At 32.8% G+C, this 21,260-nt stretch overlaps 1 protein-coding gene across 1 annotated transcript in view; it reads right to left on the bottom strand.

Moving 5' to 3' along the window:
• The window catches only part of LOC115885861 (adenylate cyclase type 2-like), a 373,787-nt gene that overhangs the window by 7,868 nt on the left and 344,659 nt on the right, over positions 1-21,260 (bottom strand). Inside the window, exons 16-21 of the mRNA XM_030904883.1 lie at positions 18,125-18,295; positions 17,650-17,819; positions 17,422-17,593; positions 11,874-12,086; positions 3,501-3,605; positions 3,393-3,404 (exon numbers count right to left, since the gene is read on the bottom strand). Of these exons, the coding sequence (XP_030760743.1) occupies positions 3,393-3,404; positions 3,501-3,605; positions 11,874-12,086; positions 17,422-17,593; positions 17,650-17,819; positions 18,125-18,295 (843 nt within the window). The remainder of the gene's footprint in view (positions 1-3,392; positions 3,405-3,500; positions 3,606-11,873; positions 12,087-17,421; positions 17,594-17,649; positions 17,820-18,124; positions 18,296-21,260) is intronic.

The following is a 21,260-nucleotide window of genomic DNA, read 5'->3' as shown; positions in this document are numbered from 1 at the left end:
CAGGAAACACATAATGTACCCGTTAATCCTGACACTGTTCGCAATAGATTAAGCGAGGTCAACTTAAGAAGCAGACGCCCCTGGAGAGCTCAACCCTTAACGAGAGGAAATCGAGAGGTACGATATTTGTGGGCTCAAGATCATGTTCAGTGGTCGAATGAACAATTGGCCAATGTTCTCTTCACGGATGAGTCACGCTTTGGAATTCATCCGGATTCGAGAAGGCTTAGGGTATGGAGAGAACCGGGAAATCTTATTCGGTTGGATCATGTTCAGGAAGTGCACCCTTATCAAGGTGGAACAGTTATGGTCTGGGAAGGAGTCCAGTTAGGCCGAAAAACCGATCTCGTTTTTCTTGAAAGGTTTCTAACAGGAATCACATATCGTGATTTAATTCTTGAGCCTATCGTGTTACCATATGCCAATGATTTTGGGAGAAACTTCATTCTCATGCATGACAATGCACGGCCTCATACAGCCAGAGTGGTAAGTGAGTTTATCAATGCTCATCAATTAAACATCTTACCCTGGCCGGCACAATCTCCTGACCTCAACCCCATCGAGCACGTATGGGTCGCGGTCCAAAGAAGAATTTTGAGAATGGGTATGCCTCGTGAAACTCGTAGGGATCTGGTTCGGACCGTGAATGCAGCGTGGCAGACTGTACCTCAAGAAGAGATCGAAAACCTGATCAGGAGCATGGAGAGACGATGTAGGGCTGTAATGAACAGTAGAGGAGGGTATACCCTTTATTAAGTAAAAATGGTTTTATCTTTTTTTTTAATTCACAGTTTAGAATAAAAAAAAATGTGTGTATTTTTTTGAATTCAATAAAAATCAAGGTAAATTTGAAAAATTCGGTAAATTTCGCATTTTTATTTCCAATACGTCCTGTAAACTATTTGTTTATTTTAATTTTATTATATCAGAAATGCAAATAATAAAATTACTGACGATGGATGGATAAAATTTTAATATCCCTAGACTTTTCCGGTGTGTGTAGTTCGGAAAATTTGCCCAAAACAAAACAAGAGCAAACGAGAAATTTATCTCTGTGACCTAATGGATTTTACAACAGATATTTTTATTTTTCAGTGCTTTTTATGATAATATTCTTAGAAAATTGCCATACTCAAATAAAAAGTCAATTATACTTCAAAAAAATATCATGCCTACATAAAAATTAGTATGGACTCTTTTGTCAACAAAAAATGGGTGTCTTGGTCTTAAGAGTCAATAAAGAAAGGTATTTTTGTTTACCGTAAATTTTTTAAACATGTGAAGTTAACAATTCTTTTATTAATTTTTTCTTTGTGCACCATAAATATATTTATGCTTATGTAGATATATAAATAAGGTTGCTCCAAGTAACTGCTTATTTAGGGTCCGGCAATAGTGCGTCGGGCATCTGTAGCTTCTAAAATAAAAAATAACTTAGCAATTTTGTAGCAATTTTGTTTAAGTGCAAACCTAAAGTATGTATTTCAGAAAAATAATTTAACCACTACAGAGTGACTCGAAAAAGTGTGAGTGGATCAGGATGATTTTTTACATGGAACACCCTGTATATTATTACATTTTTGGCTTCCTTTCTTATCACTTTACATAATCTTAAGATATTTTTAAATAAGTTTTGATAGTTTCAGAGATATTAATAAATAAATAAAAAAAAATTTCAGCCTTTTTTAAAAAAAATATTGAAAATACAAGAACTGTCCTGAAATCAAAAGTATATTAGTTGTTTATTTTAGAAGAAACATTTTTTTTTTTAATATTCTGTTGTTACACTGCAATAATACTTGTTATTTTGGATGTAGGAAAATGATTTTTAATGTTTTTAAGCAAAGACTGGTTTAATAAATAATAATAACAGTAATAATTTGTTATACCTATTAACGACAAAATTTAAAATCATTTAATATAAACATTTTTTTAAGTAGTCGCAAAATATAAACAACAAATTAGATGTCAAAATTATTTATATTAGATCCTATTTAAAAATAATATAGACTCTAAATTTTTTGGCAACGGTTGTTTTTTAAATAATAATTACAGAACTAATTTGTTATATTAGCAACAAATTTTAAAATTATGAAATATCAACATTTATTAATTTTCTAAGCATGCAGTGTAATGGAAGGAAAATATAAATAACAAATTAGAAATCAAAATTATTTATATGCTTTATATTACTATTTAAAAATAATATTATTTACTTTTACTGGCATTTACTTTAAAAAATAAATTAAATATTTCTTCGCAAAAAACTACATGTAAGAGAATTAGCATAAACAAAATACACACATCGTTAACTTTTTTTTAAAATTGGCACGTGTAAAACTTTCAATATAATTTTCTCACCCCATAGTTTGAGTTCGATAACCATTTACTTAACCACATTACTTAAATATGATTATTAAGTTCAACTAATTCATATTATTAAAACATCTAAAATACAAATAATATCTATTTTTAAAATTAATTGTAAGTTCATCTCATCTCTCTTAAAAATTGCTACTTCTCAAAATTTTCCATTAAAAAATAGACCATATACCATATAAAATTAAATAATTGAAAGATCGGGCTACGGAAAATCACAAAATTTTTCGGAAAAATGTTGACCACCTGCACACGCACACAATCGTCAATTAAAAAAAACTACTATTTTAGTATTTTAAATATTTTAATAAACGCAAAAATAGCACAGTATTTATACGGCGAATTTATAAAAAATTGGAAGAACTAATAATGCACTGACGCACACAAAAATCAAACGGATACTAAATTTCATATATCAAAAGCATTCGATAGTCGTGGCTCAACGATAATCATTTAGTGGTACAGCGAGGTTGTTACGTATGCTTTAGTATACAAATGAATGAATGATTTTATTCGAATAAAACCATTCGATAGTCGAAATCATTCATTCGGTAACCATTCGATAGTCTAATTCATTCGATAGTTCCCATCGCTAGTTTGGACAGCCTGTATTTTTAATAATTATTTTAAGAAAAGCTGAAAAATATATTTTTTTATTTATTTATTTATTAATATATCTGACTATCGAAATATATCGTAAAACGATCTGAAGGAAATCCAAAAATGCAATAATATACAGAATGTTCCATTAAAAAAAATCATCCTAATCCACTCACACTTTTTTGAGCCACCCTGTAAAAGTTAAAATATTTTCCTGAAATACATCCTAGTACATACTTATAGGGGTTAGCATTTAAACAAAATTTCCAAGTTTTTTTTATTCTAAGAGCTACAGACTACAGATGCCCCATACAATATTGCCGGACCCTGTATATAAATAAATTTGTTATATAGGTACACAAAATAAACCTCGGTAAGTATATAAAAAGCTACTTTATAAGCTAATTAATTACCTTGATAATATCCTGCGACGAGCGTGGGTAAGGAAACGACAAAAAATACCACAAAGGATTAACAAGCACAGAAAGTAACAGAAAAGTACGTTAATTAAAATTACTTACGTTGCTATCTCCTTCTTTTCCAGGTCTCAATCCAGACGCCAACATGTAAGTGCTTCCTATAGTCTTGATTTTTTCTATACAGCTGAACTTCGGCTTTAGAAGTAACTGAAACGTACACAAAAAAAAAAGTTACTCTTCATACTATTCAGTTCTCAATGCATTTGATTTAAAAAGTTTGGAGATCTCTAAGAAAATAAGAAACATGTTTTTTATTCGAAAGAATTGAGCAGGAAGCTAAAGGAACAGCTATTGTTTGGTGGCGCTCTTACAAAGTTTGGATCTTTTGATAAAAACGTTGGACATTTCAGGATGCCTTTTTATTTCGAAGTAATGAGTTTAAGTAATATGGTCGAGCAGTATCCTCTAATTAAATTTTATTAAATTAAATATGTAGGGAGTACTAAAAGTATTTGGGCTTCGAAAAGTTTATATTTGGACGCGAGTAAAGTTTTTGTCTAAATAAAGTATACCACTGAAAATAACAAATAAGTCGAAGTATTAATTAAGAAAGTTGTGGTATATGATATTGAATCTTAATATTCAATATTCGGTGTAATAAAAAAGATATGCGAACTCTTGAAAAACAACCAGAAAAACAATAACAGTCTTTAAAAAAATATATCAAACATTTTTTTTTCAATATTCTAATACCGGAGATATATTCGAATTTTTCATAATCGATTAATTATACATATCGAGTAATCATATCAAGTATGCTATATTTTTGGAAAGGTAATTTTAAATTCTTTTCAACGAATTAAAAATATACAGGATGTCTCATAAAAAAATCAAATTTTCTGTTTATAATTCTTAAATTTAAAAAAGATATATTTAAACCATTAAATTCTAAATCAGTAAAGTAAAATCTGTAAAGAAATAAAAATAATTTAAAACAATTTTTTAATAATCCGTGAACCTTCAATACATTGGCATTTTACAACAAGTTGTTATAATTTTTATTTTGTAGTAAACATGTTTCTAAAAATACTATAGTTGGAATTTTATAAAAAAAAAACAAATAGTAAAGGTGTCTCATAGTTTACTATATTATGTTTATGGATAAAGATATATGTACTGTTATTAATTACATATAAAAATTGTGTCCGTAACGGTTTTTATTGCAATTTTTATTATTATACATTTACCTTAAGTTTATTTTTTATTAGAAAAATTTATTAAAAATAATTAATATGAATTAACTAGCATTATTTTTATGGCAAAAAGTAAGATAATAAAAAGTATCTTGATCACGTTTAGAAAATATTTTGTAGAAATATTTAGAAAATAAATTGTCATTTTTCATTCGCTTTGATAACTCTTACATCAAGAAAATATAAACGTAGGTTAATATGTTCATAGGTTCATTCATTCTTATAATTGCATATAATAGCGAAATTCGCAACGAATTCTAGGGATATTTGTGTTTTTAAACACATGTTGAAAATGTTACTTGAATGAAGATTCTTATTTCAATATTCATTCAATTACTTGAATGAATATTATTTTTGTGCAGTGATAGCATATACATATGTTTATTTTTATAAGTATATTTTTGTGTAATGGATAAAGCTGTATACAGAGTGAGTTTCCTACAATGTTCTCTATGAGTATCTCGGAAACTACTGGAGATTGAGAGTCGTTTAAATGGGGAAAGAATTGCAGTTTTGTGGGGTCATAAATATGTGTGGGGCCTTTCAGATTTTTGAAAAAGTTCATGGCTTACTAGATATTTCGAAAAAAACAAATTTTGGCCATTTTAAAAATTGTCCCTAATTCCTTTATAATCTATTTTAGACAAAAAGTTTTCAGATAAAAGTTGTAGATAATCACATTTCTAATGAGTTTGTGTTCTCCGTTTTTTTTTTAAAGCCTGTCATTTTTGACATTCTGACACAAATATTTTTTTTAAATGGCAACAAAAGTTGGCCATGGCTTTGTATAAAGCGTCATTTTTAAAGCTTTCCACCGATATAAGCTATATATTTTTTTCCAAAAATTACTGAGTTATAGCCAATTCTTATCTTTTTTGACTAATTTCACCTAGTTGGTATGGTATTCTTCAGTTACCAGTTATCAGTTACCGATATAAGCTATATATTTTTTTCCAAAAATTACTGAGTTATAGCCAATTCTTATCTTTTTTGACTAATTTCACCTAGTTGGTATGATATTCTTCAGTTATGATTTATAACTTATAAAAATACACAATACGTTTAAACAAATTGTAGCGTTTTTTATAAACATTACCACTGCGAACGGCAGCTTTTCATCGGAAAGCAGTCGTGGATAAGGTATTTCACTGGAAAGAAAACTAATTAATAACAATAAACAAAAAAAAAAATAGATATTGGGCGCCAGGCATGTACAGAGAAAGAAAACACAGTTGTATATTACTTAAAACTAATGACTATATTTATTCATGATGAATTCTGATGGTAAATAGCATTATACAATTTTAATAATTATTATAGTGGTTAAATACTATTACAAGGCCTAATGTAATGAAATCTAAGATCTAAATCATATTGTAACTACTAAATCGACATAAATGTTCTTAATAATATAACCACTACATATAGTCTGTACGATATTATTTAAAATGTACGTTATTAAGTTAAGACTGAAAATTGACTGAAAATCTGAACCTAAATCTACACTTAGCTGTTCTTGAGGCAATCCTGTTTCGAAGAGTAGCAGCGTGAGGTGGGCTCATATCTCTGTACTGTCTGTCGGCGATCCTGTTGGCCAAAACAACAAAAGGGCCAGGATGAGGACACCATGAATCAATACAGCCGTAGCTACTGACTAGGCTTAGAAATGGGAGCGAAGCAGCATGAGGCTTACACTGTATCCATACTGTGGCAATATGGGGACACTACCCGTACTTTGGAACACTACTAGGACCTTGGATAATGTCCGTAACTTGGACCGTAACCTTGGACCATAACCTTGGACACAGTCCGTCCATAAGAAAATGTACGTCCATAAGATAATGTACGTCCATAAAATAACGGTACAGGGGAACACTACCCGTACCTTGGATACTACTAGGACCTTGGATAATGCCCGTGCCTTGTAAATAGTCCGTCCATAAGACCCTAAAAATACGAAACTCTTGTTTAAAACCAAACAAGGTCTAATAAACAAAATAAACCTACCTAGAAACACTTCCGAGGGCTCAATAATAAACAAAAGAACTGTCCTTTCTTCCATTTAACATTCTGGAGGACAACAGCAAAAGTACATCAACGTGTCAGCAAAATACAAATACGAGTTAAGGTGGGTCAATCCAAAACTGGGGTGCAAGGGGTATTGAAGCGATACATATAGCCTAGCTTACCCAAAAGTCAACCTCACCTTCACGTGGTGCACCCTGTTTACACAAACGAGGCTCTGACGTCCGAGTATAGGCGGTATAACCTTATACAACCCTCAGACCTACCATCTTCTGGGGAAAAGGAGTAATAAAATACACCTAGCCGCCGAGAACGTAGCACATCAAGGGAACTATCGTCGCGGTCCTCAGTGTGCCATAGCCATCCCGTGCTACAGTTGCAGCCAAAACTGTGCGGCAGCGTAACCGCCACAGTTAAACCTTTTCACGCAGCTTACACACAGCAATGATGTAACATTCGAGTGGGACAAAATTATCGTCCGGAGGTAAAATACCCCCTCAATCGGATCTCCGGGAGGGGGTGCCTACTCGAGCGTATCATCGGAGAAACAAAAAACATGAATGTTTCACGTTTGCGGCGTGGAACGTCCGCACTCTACTGGACAAGATAAATTCAAATCGACCAGAGAGAAGAACAGCACTGGTCTCACAGGAACTCCACCGATTAAATATAGATGTTGCCGCTCTAAGCGAAACCCGCTTTGCGGATGAAGATAGTCTCACTGAGGACCATTACACCTTCTTTTGGAAAGGTCACCCCGCAACACACAGAAGAATTCATTGCGTAGGCATTGCGATCAAAAACGAAATCGCCACCAAGTTAACAGAAGTACCTATTGGTGTCTACGAACGTCTTATGACCCTAAGGTACCCCATATCAGACAAAACTTACGTCAACATCATTAGTGTCTACGCTCCCACCCTTGACTGTAAAATTGAGGATAAGGATAAATTTTACCAAGCTTTACAAAACGCACTCTAACGAATTCCAAAGCACGAACGGATCATCTTGCTAGGTGACTTTAATGCCCGTGTTGGCAAACAACAGGAAATATGGCCTGACGTATTGGGAAAACATAGAATAGGAAACCTAAATAGCAATGGTGAACGCTTATTAACAACATGCGCAGAGTATAATCTTTGCATAACCAATACGTGGTTCATGTTGAAGGACAAGTTCAAAGGTACCTGGAAACATCCTAGATCAGGCCACTGGCATCAAGTAGACCACATAATCGTTCGAAGGACGCATCTAAAAGATGTTATGCTCACAAAAGCCAGAATAGATGCCGAATGCGGCACTGACCACCGACTTTTAATTTTAAAAATGAAAATCCAGTTAAAACCCAAACATCCACACTGTAAAATGCAAAACAACATGACCAGATTGAACATGCGGGGTCTAGAGAACAACAATACGCCCTCCGGGAAGCCATCAAAGAATCACTTCCACCGACAACTTCAATCTCAATCTTGGAAGCTGAACAAGGCTGGACACAATTAAGGGGTACGATTCATAAAACCAGCGAAGCAGTACTGGAAAAGTCGAACAAAAAGAAACAACCAGACTGGTTTAACAAAAATCAACCGCATATACAGGTTTTGTTGGAACAAAAGCATAGAGCACATCAAGCAGTCACTGCAAATCCACATAATCCGAGACTGGTAGACTTTGGTTTTACTTGCGCCAAGTAAAGGATAACTGGTGGTCAGAAAAAGTGAATCAGATTCAAGAGTACGCCACGCATCACGATTATCGTAAATTCTTTGAGGCTGTAAAAGAAGTATACGGTCCAACCAAGAAGGTAAGCTGCCCAATCATGGCACAAAATGACGAACTTCTAAAAGAGGAAGAACAAACCCGAAATCGCTGGAAAGAACATTACAGCCATATCCTTAACCAAGAAAACAACCCCAATATGGAAGCATTAAACACAATATCTCAGTATAACAGCCTCGATGTATTAGACATCCCAATAACAGAACAGGAAATAAAGATCTCCATAAAACAGCAACAAATCAGCTGGCTGTGACGCGATTCCGGCGGAAATCTATAAGTGTGCAAGTAAAGAAATTATGGATCATCTTAAGGCTCTCTTTGATGTCGTATGGGAAAGCGGAGAGGTACCTCACGATTTTCGCAACGCGAATATAGTGAATATATTTAAGAACAAAGGAAGTGCATCAGACTGCGGTAATTACCGGGGAATTTTGCTATTAGCTATCGGCGGAAAAATTCTTGCAAAAATAATGTCAAACCGCCTGCACCCATATATAGAAAAAAAATCCTCCCAGGATCGCAAACGGGTTTTCGTACCAACCGCGGCACCGTCGATTCCATATTTTCCATCCGTCAACTACAGGAAAAAGTAAAAAAGCAGCAGTCTAAACTTTATGTTGCATTCATCGATCTAACAAAAGCCTTCGATCTGTGAACAGAGATGCACTTTTTAGGCAATTATGGAAAAGTTCGGTGTACCCAACAAATTTCTTCTTACAGTGTGTGTAAAAGCCTCCATAACAACAACAAGTCAAGAGTGTCACATCATGGATCACTGAGCGACCCATTCTAACAAATACAGGAGTTAGCAGGGATGTGTCTTAGCAATCCAAACTCTACTATAAAAAATATTCAATAATAATATCGAATCTATAAAGATAATAACTCATCTTTACCTGTAGCTTCGAAATGGCAGCTGATTCAGATTTTTGCAGCAAGATTTATTGCCATTTCTAAAAGCAGGATTTGCAACAATGGCCAAAAACAAAGTGAGGTTAGGAACGCAGAGAGGCGCCTTGACATATAACAAGGATCTTGACAGCGCGCCTCCACAGAACAGTGAAACGATAGCAGGGTTGGCGACAGGGAACGTAAAAATTACGCCAAGCGTGCCAAATAAATTATCAGGCCTGAACGATACGGAATCCGGTGATGATAGGCCAGACATCGTATATATATATATATATATATATATATATATATATATATATATATATATATATATATATATATATATATGAGTTATATATATATATATATATATATATATATATAAACGTTACAAAATTAAAACCTAAAAAACTAATATTTACATGCATTAATACTACATACACTTTAATACTACATACACTTTTTTGCTATTTTAGCAAATGTTCCAAAAAATCCTCCATTGTTTTGAGTACATAAAATGCATCTTTTTAAAACTTAATTACCTACAAGCTTTTCTTACAGAACGGCCGGTCGACTTTATTTAACTTCTCCAGTAACGCCCCTCAAGTGTCTCTCTGGATTCATAAGTTCTCTTGTAAACCTTGTTGTTAATCACACCGCATAAAAAACGGATAGGTCAGGTGATCGAGGAGGCCCATGCAATTGGTCCACCTCTTCCTATCCCTGAGTTTGCATAATTATGTTATAAATACTTTTTAACATTTCGGTCATTATGAGGGGGAGTGTCATAATGAAAGTCATGTTGGAACTACCCTATGACTTTAAATTTAACTCTTCTAACTTGTCTTGAAAATTGTTCTCTAAAAAGCGTAAGCAAAGTTCACCGGTCAATGTATCCTCAAAAATGTATGGCGAAGAAAAGTTGAACCAATAATAAAAACGACGATTGAACGTTTCCATGGCTAACTAAGTAAAATTGTTTAAAAAGATAAGAACTAGCTATAACAATTATAGCTTATATCGCTGAAAAGCTTAAAAAACGGCGCTTTTTATGAAGTCATAGCCAAATATGGTTTCCATTTAAAAAATATATGTTTGTGTCATACGTCAAAAATGACAGGCTAAGAAACAAACAGAGAACACATTCTCACGAAGGATGTGATTTTCTACAACTTTTATCTGAAAAGTTTTTTTCTAAAATAGATTATAATGGAATTAGGGAGCATTTTTAAAACAGCCAAAATTTGTTTTTTTTTCGAAATATCTAGTAAGCCATATTTTTTTTTCAAAATTCCGAAAGGCTAATTAAGGGCGACGATAATATGTATGTTTTCACAAAACTGCAATTCTTTCCCCATTTAACATTTAACCTCCAGGCTCCTCGGCTCCAGTAGTTTCCGAGATACCCATAGAGAACATCGTAAACCCTGTATATATTCGATTTTTTCATGATCGATTAATTTTTACAATATTGAATGTCATAACTAAATATCTGTCCTACAGCTCATCACTTTATAACCTACCTACTACGAGTATAGCAATGATAAGCCTAAAAACGTATTTCAGCAAAAAGAGTTTCTCAAAAATACAAATTTGTTACGTTCTGGAGGCAGATGTTAAACAATGATAAAAGTCACTTTTTATATAGGATGAAGTCCCTCGATAGAACTTCTTCTCTCCCTCTCTCTCTCTCTCTTTATTTACAGTATTTACAACATATTCAAAAATAATTGTGTAAAAGAAATACAAAATATAATGTATCCGTGAACCATTCAATACATTGGCATTTTACAACAAGTTATTATAATTTTTAATTTGTAGTAAACATTTTTCTAAAAATACTACAGTTGGAATTTGAAAAAAATTTAGAAAAAGTGTATCCTATCTTACTATATTATGTTTATTTATAAAGATTACTGTTATTAATTAAATATAAAAATTGTGTCTGAAACGGTTTTTTCTTGCAATTTTGTTTTATACATTTACCTTTTTAAAGTTTATTTTATATTAGAAACATTGAACAATTTTTTAGATTTTTTTTTAGTTTTTAGTTAAAAAAACATAATTTCATGATAATATGGCAACATAGGGGGAGTAGATTAAATAGAGGCAAGAAAATCCAGACAAGATCCAGTGGTTCTGAAAATTTAAGCAAAAAATATTTTTTTTTGAAATTTTCAAAGTAAAATAACTCGGTTATTTTGGACTAATTCGAAAAACGGCAAGGAAAAAATATGTTTCTTTTACGGAGATCTACAAGCCCTGAAAATATTTGCACTTATTTAAGACTCACCCTGTATAATAGTCAGAATAGCCAACAATTAGTCATTTTAGATAGCTTTGTATTTTCTGCCATTTACATACTCGTTAGAGAAGCTTTAAACTAGGTGAATTTGGTCTGAATAAAATCAAGCGCTTTATAAGATACCGTATCAATAATGGCCCTAAACCTTTGTTTTAACAAATTCGGTTTATATTTCTAAAGATCATATTTTGGTGCTGCTTTTAGTTCTAAAAATTTACTTACCTTATCAAATTCACAAATAATTTCATTAAGTAGTCTCAAACACTCCAGACCTTGCTTATTTACATCACTTTCGTCATAGAACTCTTTATAGTTCGGTATAGAGGCGAACATAACAGCTACGCAAGAATATCTTTCATGGTACAGTTCTGTAGTGACCCGAGTAGATAGAAAATGGTCTGCTACATGAGCCGGTAGAATGTTTTCTAGTAGAATCTGAAAACAAAAAATACAGTAACGACTCTGTAAGTGAATTAGGTGAAAAACTTCCTATTATATTTTAAATATAATTTACAATGTGTATAATATTTTTTTCGTATATGGAGAAAAAGTTCAGTTTTTTTAGAAATTCGTATTGTTGGGAAAAGGTAACAAACTGCAATCAAACTATAGCTGTTCAATGGGAGGATATCCAACAGCGACAGTTCTGTCACTTGTTTGATGTCGTCTGTCGAAATCTTCTGGAACTCGTTGGACATACTTTAATCCAAATTATACTTCGTATGGTATGTTGTCTTGTCTACAGGAGAACTTTAAGAATGTGGAATTTGCTCACATAAACAAAGTAGTTTAATTTTCCAAAATACTATCAACATTTTTTTGAAAAAAGTTCTTGGCTAAGACGAGCAGATGTCACATTTAAAGTCTAAGAGCGTATTCCGTTGCTTACGTTGGTTATAGTTTTATGTTCCGTTTCTGTCGGTTTCCTGAAAGTTTCTTATTACGGATCACGGTTCCTGAAAAATTCGGTTATAACTGTCACCAAACTAACCAGCGCGAGAAGGCTGTTTTTCTGGTTTTGTTTGTCAATCAATGTCATTTATGTGACAGAAATCAAACAAATATTGGAAGTTCGAGTGAAATTCTCATTTAGTTTCTAAAATTTGTAATAATATTTTGTACTTACATCCAAAAGCAATGGAGGTAGGCAGTAAAGGTAAATAAATTTCATTAACTAAATAGAATGACTTTTTACGACCGTTTGAACTTATCATTCAGCCATTGTTTCTTAAAGTCAGGAACATTTAAAGAAAACATGAAAAACAAGACAACAAATAACCGTGAATGTTTTGTAAGCTATAAAAATATAAATATTGATTAGATTTGTTTATTTATTATTGATCTGTTTTAATATTGGACCTGTAAATCTTCAACTTGGGCTGTCTAACGAGCTTAACAGTTTATTAATAAAGTACTTTTCAATATTAAACTCAGTTGAAAAAAAGAAGCAAACGTAAAAGCAGAGAATAGGTACATTAAAAATGCATAAAAGATAAATTTTATAATAGAGGTATTGAAATTTAGAAAACGTCAACATTTGACGTTTCCAATATTTTACCAAACCGTTTCGTATCAAACCGATGTTTTTTAGGAACCGCTCTTTATCGTAGTTTACCGGTCTGGTTTTGCAACGGAATACAGCCTGAGCCACCAGCAGGGCCGGACTTTACGAAGTTGCCGCCCAAGGCCAAAAAAAAATTGCCGCCCCTTAATTTTTTTTTAATTAAAAAAATTACGGATATAAAAAACATTTATTTGAATACAGGACCAACAACAGAATAGACCGACAGAACAGATCAACACAGAACATAAAATAAATATTAAAATATTCATATAAAATGACAACAAACGAACAACAAAACTATAAGGTTTGCTTATATGCCTATAAAGGTTTCCTACGTACTTTTTTGTTCGCAAAATTATCAATTACTTCATCGTAATTGATAGTTTTTAAAAGGTCGGACTCAATATGTAAAACTGCCAAATGATTTAGACGTTCTGTTTCTTGTGCACCGTAAATAAGTTTTAATACGTTTCAATGCAGAAAACGAGCGTTCAGCAGAACAGTTAGTAATAAAAGTACATGTGAAGATTCTTAATGCTATGAAAGTATTTGGAAACAGGTCTTGAGCGTTTTTTTCATAAATTGCTTTAAGAAGCTCTCTAACAGATGGTTTTGCTGACTTAATGCATTTTATAAATTCACTAAAATGTATTAATTCATTAGGCATTGACTCATCTAAATCATTTGGATAACAGGCTATTAAATGTCTGGACTTATCGGTAATGTCGTCAATACTTAAAGTAGATAAATCATTAAAGAAACCAAATGTGGTTGAAAAGTCATTGTAGGCACTTTTCGTATAGGAAATTTCAAGGATTAATTTATCAATAATAACATTAAATACATTTATCATTTATCCTAATATCGTCCCTAGCGTTAAATAGAGTTTCATTATCATTGGTTTCATCAAATTGTTGTTTCCGTTTCACTTTTCTCTTTTTATCTGCCGCATATTTTTTCTCACCGAACAATTCTATGGCCCTTCTTCCATATTCCTCAAATGATTTAGTATTATCTAGATTTCTAATTTCAGAAAAATATTTTTCCAATGAGCTATATAAAGCTTGATTTTCATGCATCCGTTGTCCGACGATACGTTGATACGATATTAATTTCATTGGTTGTATTTAAAGGCTTCCATTGGTTAACCGTTTCTAACCAACCGAAGTCTTTAAATTCAATCAATAAAATTAATATCGTATCATCGTATCGTCGGACAACGGATGCATGAAAATCAAGCTTAAATCTGCAGCAAGTTGTAGATCAATATCCACCATTTGAAGCTTTTTATTGACCGCATCTAATCTATTTAAAACGTCTATCCAAAATACCGCCACAAAACCCATTTCTAGGCTTTTGAATTGTTTAAGGAGACTAGAAGCATCTAATTGGGTTTTAGGCTTTTCGGTATCGTCTTCAGAAATTGACTCCAACGTTTTTATTTCATTGGAAGACAAAGATAGTGATTGGCAAGCGTCATTTCGTGCAGACCAACGTGTTTTTGATAAATTTTTTAATGTTTTTGAATTTATTTTTTTATATTCGAGGTATTTATGTATTTATTAATTGGATGCATGGCACAATGCAGTAAAAAATAACCTAAGCGAATTATATATTTAAACAATAATAATAGTTAAGTAAATGAATATGTAATCGGCTAAGGCTATATTCGAAATATTTTATGAACAAATAAAAGTTAAAAAAAAAGATAAATATTTTGGTATGCTCAAAATTTGCCGCCCCTAAAAATCTGCCGCCCCAGGCCCGGGCCAAGTTGGCCTAGGCCTAAGTCCGGCACTGGCCACCAGCTAAAAAAAATATATTTCATTTTTTTGCTTACTTAAATAAATTAATTTAAAACAAACGAAATAAAAAAATTGTATGTGCACCTTGTGCGCATGTTTCAAGTGAAACTTCTTACTAACAGCTATTAAATTGAAGGATTTGAAGGACATGTTTCAAAAAATGTAGCTTAAAATGTTGAAAAAGTAATAATCAATTTCGAGCCGCTCAAACGAAATATTTTTTGTCATTTTTAACTGATAGCAGTTGTTTCTCGATATAAGAACACAAATAAATTAATGGGAATCCATTTGTCAGTCAAATATTTATCTACTGGCCATACACCTCGAATCGAATCAATTCATAATTTTGTTGCTTAATTTATTATATCAATTAATAAAGTTATGTGAATATTTCCCCCATTTGACATCATTCATGTAATATTTTCCTTTTTAAATAAACAACTTTAGCCGCTCTTTAAAAACAATATTATGAAAATATTAAAGTCTCTATTTTACAAATGATTGAAAAAAATGGAGTCATATACTTCTGGATAATGACAATCGATAATAACTTTGGCCAGGTCAAGCCCTAACTGCCCTAGACATCATTACTTGACCTGTTCTCTTGTTTATTTTTTAATGTTGACTTTACTGCCAGTTGGCCCTAAAAAGGTTGTAATTTATTTTTATACCGAGTAATTTATTAAAAATTATTTTAAATGGTGTAGTTTAAAATTCGAAAAAAAAATTATTATTTTTTGCAAATTAATTTGTGTGTCTGGAAACGTAAACTGTATACTCTTTTAATTAATAAATATTTAATAAAAGTTTTATGACAATTTTTAGTAAATTACGTCTAGAAATTGACTTTTAAGCTATCTTTAACGCCGTTTTTTTTTATCCAAATGGTATTTCCATGTCTATATTCTAAGTCCATTTCCTTGTGTCCAAATATCCTTGTACACATTGTATAAAAAATTATGTACCTATTAATATAGTCTATAAAATGAATAACTTTGAATTTTGACCGTTATTTTTTACCAACATGACAAATATAAAATCCCTCTGTCAAAAAAGTTACTGATATTCTTTAAGTATTTTTTAAATTAAGTGCCTGAACGAATCAGATAGGTAACTCTTCGTGAAATAGAAAAGGAAAATAATAAAACAAGTGACAGTTCTTCCTCTTCTTGCAAAAATCAACACGAAATGGCATAATTGTCAAAAGTAAAATGTCATCAGCTTTTGGCATTTCTAAATATCAGACCAATGCCGTCTCTAATAGAACAGCCTCGGAGCGAGATTTATGACGTCACGCTAATTAGATATGGATTAATAAATATGTTGTAGAACATAATTATTCCATACATGGAAAACATAATTATTCTTTGTATTTTTGGTTTGTATTTTAAAAATGATATAGTTTACATGAAATATACATAATATACAAATATATATCAAACCTATTTATAGTAATAAATACTTTGGCAAATGAACTATGAACCATACAAATGCAGCAAATGTTTTACAATATACAAATAATGAATAGGTACATAAGATAATGGGTAAAATGTAAAATATATTTTAAATTTTGGGGTTTGAAAATCGATCTAATTTAAAAAGAAGCATTCACAAAATTTATATGTACATATATTTTGCAAGTATCAATGTTCGAAAAATTATATTTGCAAATAATACAATATCATAGAAAAAAATGCGTCAGCGATGGCTATGAAATAAAGATCGCTGTCATTTTATAATGTAAAATTATTCTAAAATTTTTGATTTTCTTGGGATTTAGGTTCGGGAAAAACGCTGATTAAGTTTTCATTTGGTTTTTCATTATTTTTTTTGGTTAAAAAAACGTTTCGGCTAACATTATAGCCTTCATCAATGTTGTGTCATATAAAAAAAATAGTGTCGAATATAATCCAAAAAATTGCATATAAAATATTCACACCACACACCACATAATGTTTACTGCAATTAATAAACTAATATACACTTGTCAAAATATGACCACATATTTTTTAAAATTATTATTCTTAACACTAAAACTATCTACATTGACGATGGAGTACGATTTCAGCCATAGTCAAATATAAGGAATAATTATGTTAACGTGACGTCATAAATCTCGCTCCGAGGCTGTTCTATTAGAGACGGCATTGCGTCAGCATGGCCACAAGTTGCTAACCTAATAAAATTAACACTAGAAAAGCCCGCGGGAACTGTCAAATTCAAAGTTATTCGTTTCACAGACTATATATCCGTAGCAGGTTTCTATTTTTTATATGAATAAATATTAGATGAAATTCCAAGATATATTTATGAATGTTTTTCTGTTTTTTCTTGCTATCTGTCGCTAGTCATTATTCTAATTTTTTGCACATTACAATACATTAACAGTGGTACTATTTACCTTATTAATTCCTCTCATTGTCTCTACCTCTTCCTGTTCCACTTTAAGCTTTGCTTTCCATAAATAATCCGTCCTAGAAGTAAACTCGATCTGCCTATCCAGGATATGGAAAAACACGACGACCATAGCTAACACCAGACCAGTCTTCAGCTCAAATGGCAGTGCAGGAAATCTAGAAAATATTAAAAACTATAGAAAATGACGTCAAAAAATTTTTGTTATATTTACTCGTCATCATGGACGTCAGTGTTGTGGTATATTTGAAAAAAATCCAGGTAACTGTAGATGATGATGTGTGATGAAACAGAGAGGGTCATCAGACAGAGCTTTAGTAGGAAACCCATTCTTAAAAATACAGAGATTGCGGCTAAAACTAGAGCTGAGCTGTAGAGATATGTCTGAAAATTACAAAAAACAACTCTGAAGCTTCGTTGTACAATAGCGTTGTCAAATAACATACATTACAAAATCTTGACATATTGACTTGACAATTTTGACACACTGAAACAATTTACTTTTTAATATTTTAGATAACAACTGTCACTGATAATATGTTTAGAGCTGTTGCTCAGATGCAGGGACTTTTCATCAGGAATAAAACCTATTGAAACTATTGTAAATATTTTTTATATGCATCCATATTTGTTAAATATAGTGTTTTATATAATGTATTCTACAACAAATCTTTCAAATAAAAACTTACAGGAACATATTGGAGTGCTTCTGGAGCGACCTCATGGGCTATATTGTCAGTGACTGTTTCCGAAGCTAGAAGATCTGTCACATTTTCAGTGATATTGGAAAGATCCGATGGAAAAGTGAACACCTTAGTGCTTTCTTCCTCTACTAGGATAACTTCAGGATTAAAATCTACCTGGAAATAAAAATAATAAAATAGTTTCGTATTACTTTAGAGACAATAAAGAGTTTCAAATTTAACGATCATAGCATTAACATGGTGCCCGGTGGCGTAGAGGTACATCTCTCGTCTACCAATTCAAAGGTTGTGGGTTTGAAACCTACAGCCGTCATTTCATCACCCGACTATTTTTATTAACATAAAAATAGTTTGGGTACCTAGGTGGACTCAGCCTTAAATGAGTACTTGGGATTCACAATCCTGAGGTAATAATAGGCTGTTGAAGCGTAATGCTAGCCACATTACCTTTCTTGTATATCGAACGGCTATAGTATGGCAAGCTGTACCTTGCTACTCCCAAGGCGTTAAACTCTATATACGGGAGCTATTATTATAGCATTAACATTGATATCCTTGACCATTGTGCATCTAAGAAAGAGAGAGAGCTTCTTATATTTTCATTTCCATAGTGAATTTGATACTGGGTTTATTTCTTTTAAGTTTAAGCTGTTTTCAACTTTTGAAGGAAAAACGAATTGAAAATCTATCTTTAATGTATTGTAACTACACACTATAGTCTTGATATATTTTCTGATGTTTAAATGGCCTGAGAATCGGACCACTCTATGTAAATACCGATAGAGTCGTCCTTTCTCGTGGTCCGTGCGTAGCGATTCTGTGATAATTTTGAGAATAAGCATTCTACCTACATTAGAATTAACAAAAAGGTCATTAAATTGTATATAACACATGAATACATGGATAGCATTATACTCATTCCTTAATCTTTTTATTCACAGGCTAGAACACTACCCTTCTTCTGTGGTCTTGAGCAAAAAACCTACCGCTACTTAGACAAAGGCCAGCGCTACCCTTTGTGATAACCTCCGACCAAATTAGAATAGAATAAAGTTTTTCCTACAAAAAGGAGACAACGGTAGACAATACCAGGTTTATCACGCGCCGCGCCGGGAAGGTGGACGGCTTATAAAAGCGACCCACGCCATTTTCTCACTCAAACGCAAAAGGGAACCGTAGACCCTTTTGTCCTTCCGTAATTGTTCGGTGTTATGTCGTCGTATCTCGTCTCTAATCAGTCGTGTTTACGGTTTTAATTGTGCCTGCCTGCATTTCATTATTGTGCTCCATTCCAGACAATAAATTGTCGTAATTTCTTGAGTCCTTAGGGATTTTGTTAGCATAGGAATAATGGTTTATGTAATTAATAGACATCTCCAATGAAATAATACTCTGATTAATTTTCAGTATTGAGATGAACCGCCTATTTAAAAATAGACATATTTCTTTAAATTCAAAACATTTAGTTTTAAGACACTCTGTATACATAAAAAAAATTATTGATTTTTAAAATATTATTCGCAAACTAGAGAGAGGGAAATCAGGCGAAGAACAGAGATAATAGTTGTTAAATAATAGATTTTAGACTACCATTCGAGAGGCGATGATGTTATTTTGGTTCTTAAGTTTTGTGACAAAGAATGTTACTAAAAGTAAGTAAATGCTTTCTCATTATTTAACTAATGTTAACTAAATCATATTATTTTGTTTTCTTGTTGTAATTCTGTTCTAAAGCTTTTCTTTATTTATTTGATCTGACAAAGATAATATATAACATGTGTACCTATGTATTTAATGGAATCGATTATGCTGTAAATAATTTCAGTTTAAAAGTAATCTAAATAAAATCATTTACTGTCCATTTGTGTCGATGTTGGTGTATTGTATTGTATTTGATCAAATTTTTTGCATTGACTGCGGCCGCGAGGGCCTATTGTGGCTCAGTTTCTACAAGCTCTTCTTTAACAGAAAAAGAGCTTTAAAGTTCAAGACGCAGCCTTTTAACATATGCCGTTATGTCCGAGGGTGATATGTCTTCTAGGTCTGATAGGTCAAGCGTGTGTTTGCCAAACGCCTCAAACCTGGTACACATAACCTGCTTCATTGTTTCGTCATCTTCCATACTCGGCATTCGGCGTCTTCCACCAGTCCCATACTCTGTAGGTGTAATCTCAGCCGGCAGTGGCCCGTGTATACTGCAGTAAGCGTACGCGCTCCGTTCCTATCAGCCTTTAGGAGTTCATCTGTTCTACGTTTGGATGGCCCTGCTAGGATTGTCTTGACATATTCCATGCCGGGACTGTCATACCAGTCTCGAAACGTCGCACCCTTAACCCATTTACAGAGCCTGTCTCTTGCGAGATTTTTTGGTACGCTAAGTGTCGGTTTTGGGCCCACGAATGGCCAGGCTGCACCAGTTTTGGCGAAGGAATCAGCACATTCATTTCCCTCTAGGCCGACATGTTCCGGTGTCCATATTAGCGACACTTTGTTCCTATCTCCTAATATATTGAGTAGTTTCTTACAAAGTTGCCTCAAGTGCTTTCAACGCGGCTTGACTATCCGAAAATATGCTTATTGTTTTTCCGGCGAATTGCTGTTCTACCAGCGCAGCAGTTGCATACAGGTTTCAATAGCATATAGCTCAGCTTAGAAAATTGTGTTGTGTTTTCCAAGACTGTGGTAGATCTCAGTCTTTGGACTGCTGCAGTAAATTCCAGATCCTTTATCGTTTTTGGATCCGTCCGTGTACCAACACATTTCCGCAAGTAATAAGCCATTTCTCGGCATATCCCATTCGTCCCTATTCGGAAACAGGACGTTGTAGGTGCGCGTCAAGAGTTGAATTGGTGGTGTGAGACCCCAGACCATTCCTAGAATCTCATCCGATTGTAGTTCGTCTACTAGTCAGTTTTGTATGAATATGATTGTTCCTTGGCTCTCTCGTGCCATATTTAGAAACCTATATGTAGCCGATGTTAGTGGTTCAGTGTGAGAATAACGGCCTTGTCGAATGTACTAACACTTTTCGACCGTGCATAGGCGAATATCTTAGCTCGCAAAAGGGCAAACAAAAACAATACCTACATAGAAAAACTCATAGAATAACTTATAATCTAAA

This window comes from Sitophilus oryzae, unplaced genomic scaffold (assembly GCF_002938485.1).
Source record: "Sitophilus oryzae breed Bouriz unplaced genomic scaffold, Soryzae_2.0 scaffold_465_pilon_pilon, whole genome shotgun sequence".
Lineage (NCBI taxonomy): Eukaryota > Metazoa > Arthropoda > Insecta > Coleoptera > Curculionidae > Sitophilus > Sitophilus oryzae.
This window is presented reverse-complemented; position numbering and strand designations above follow the sequence as displayed.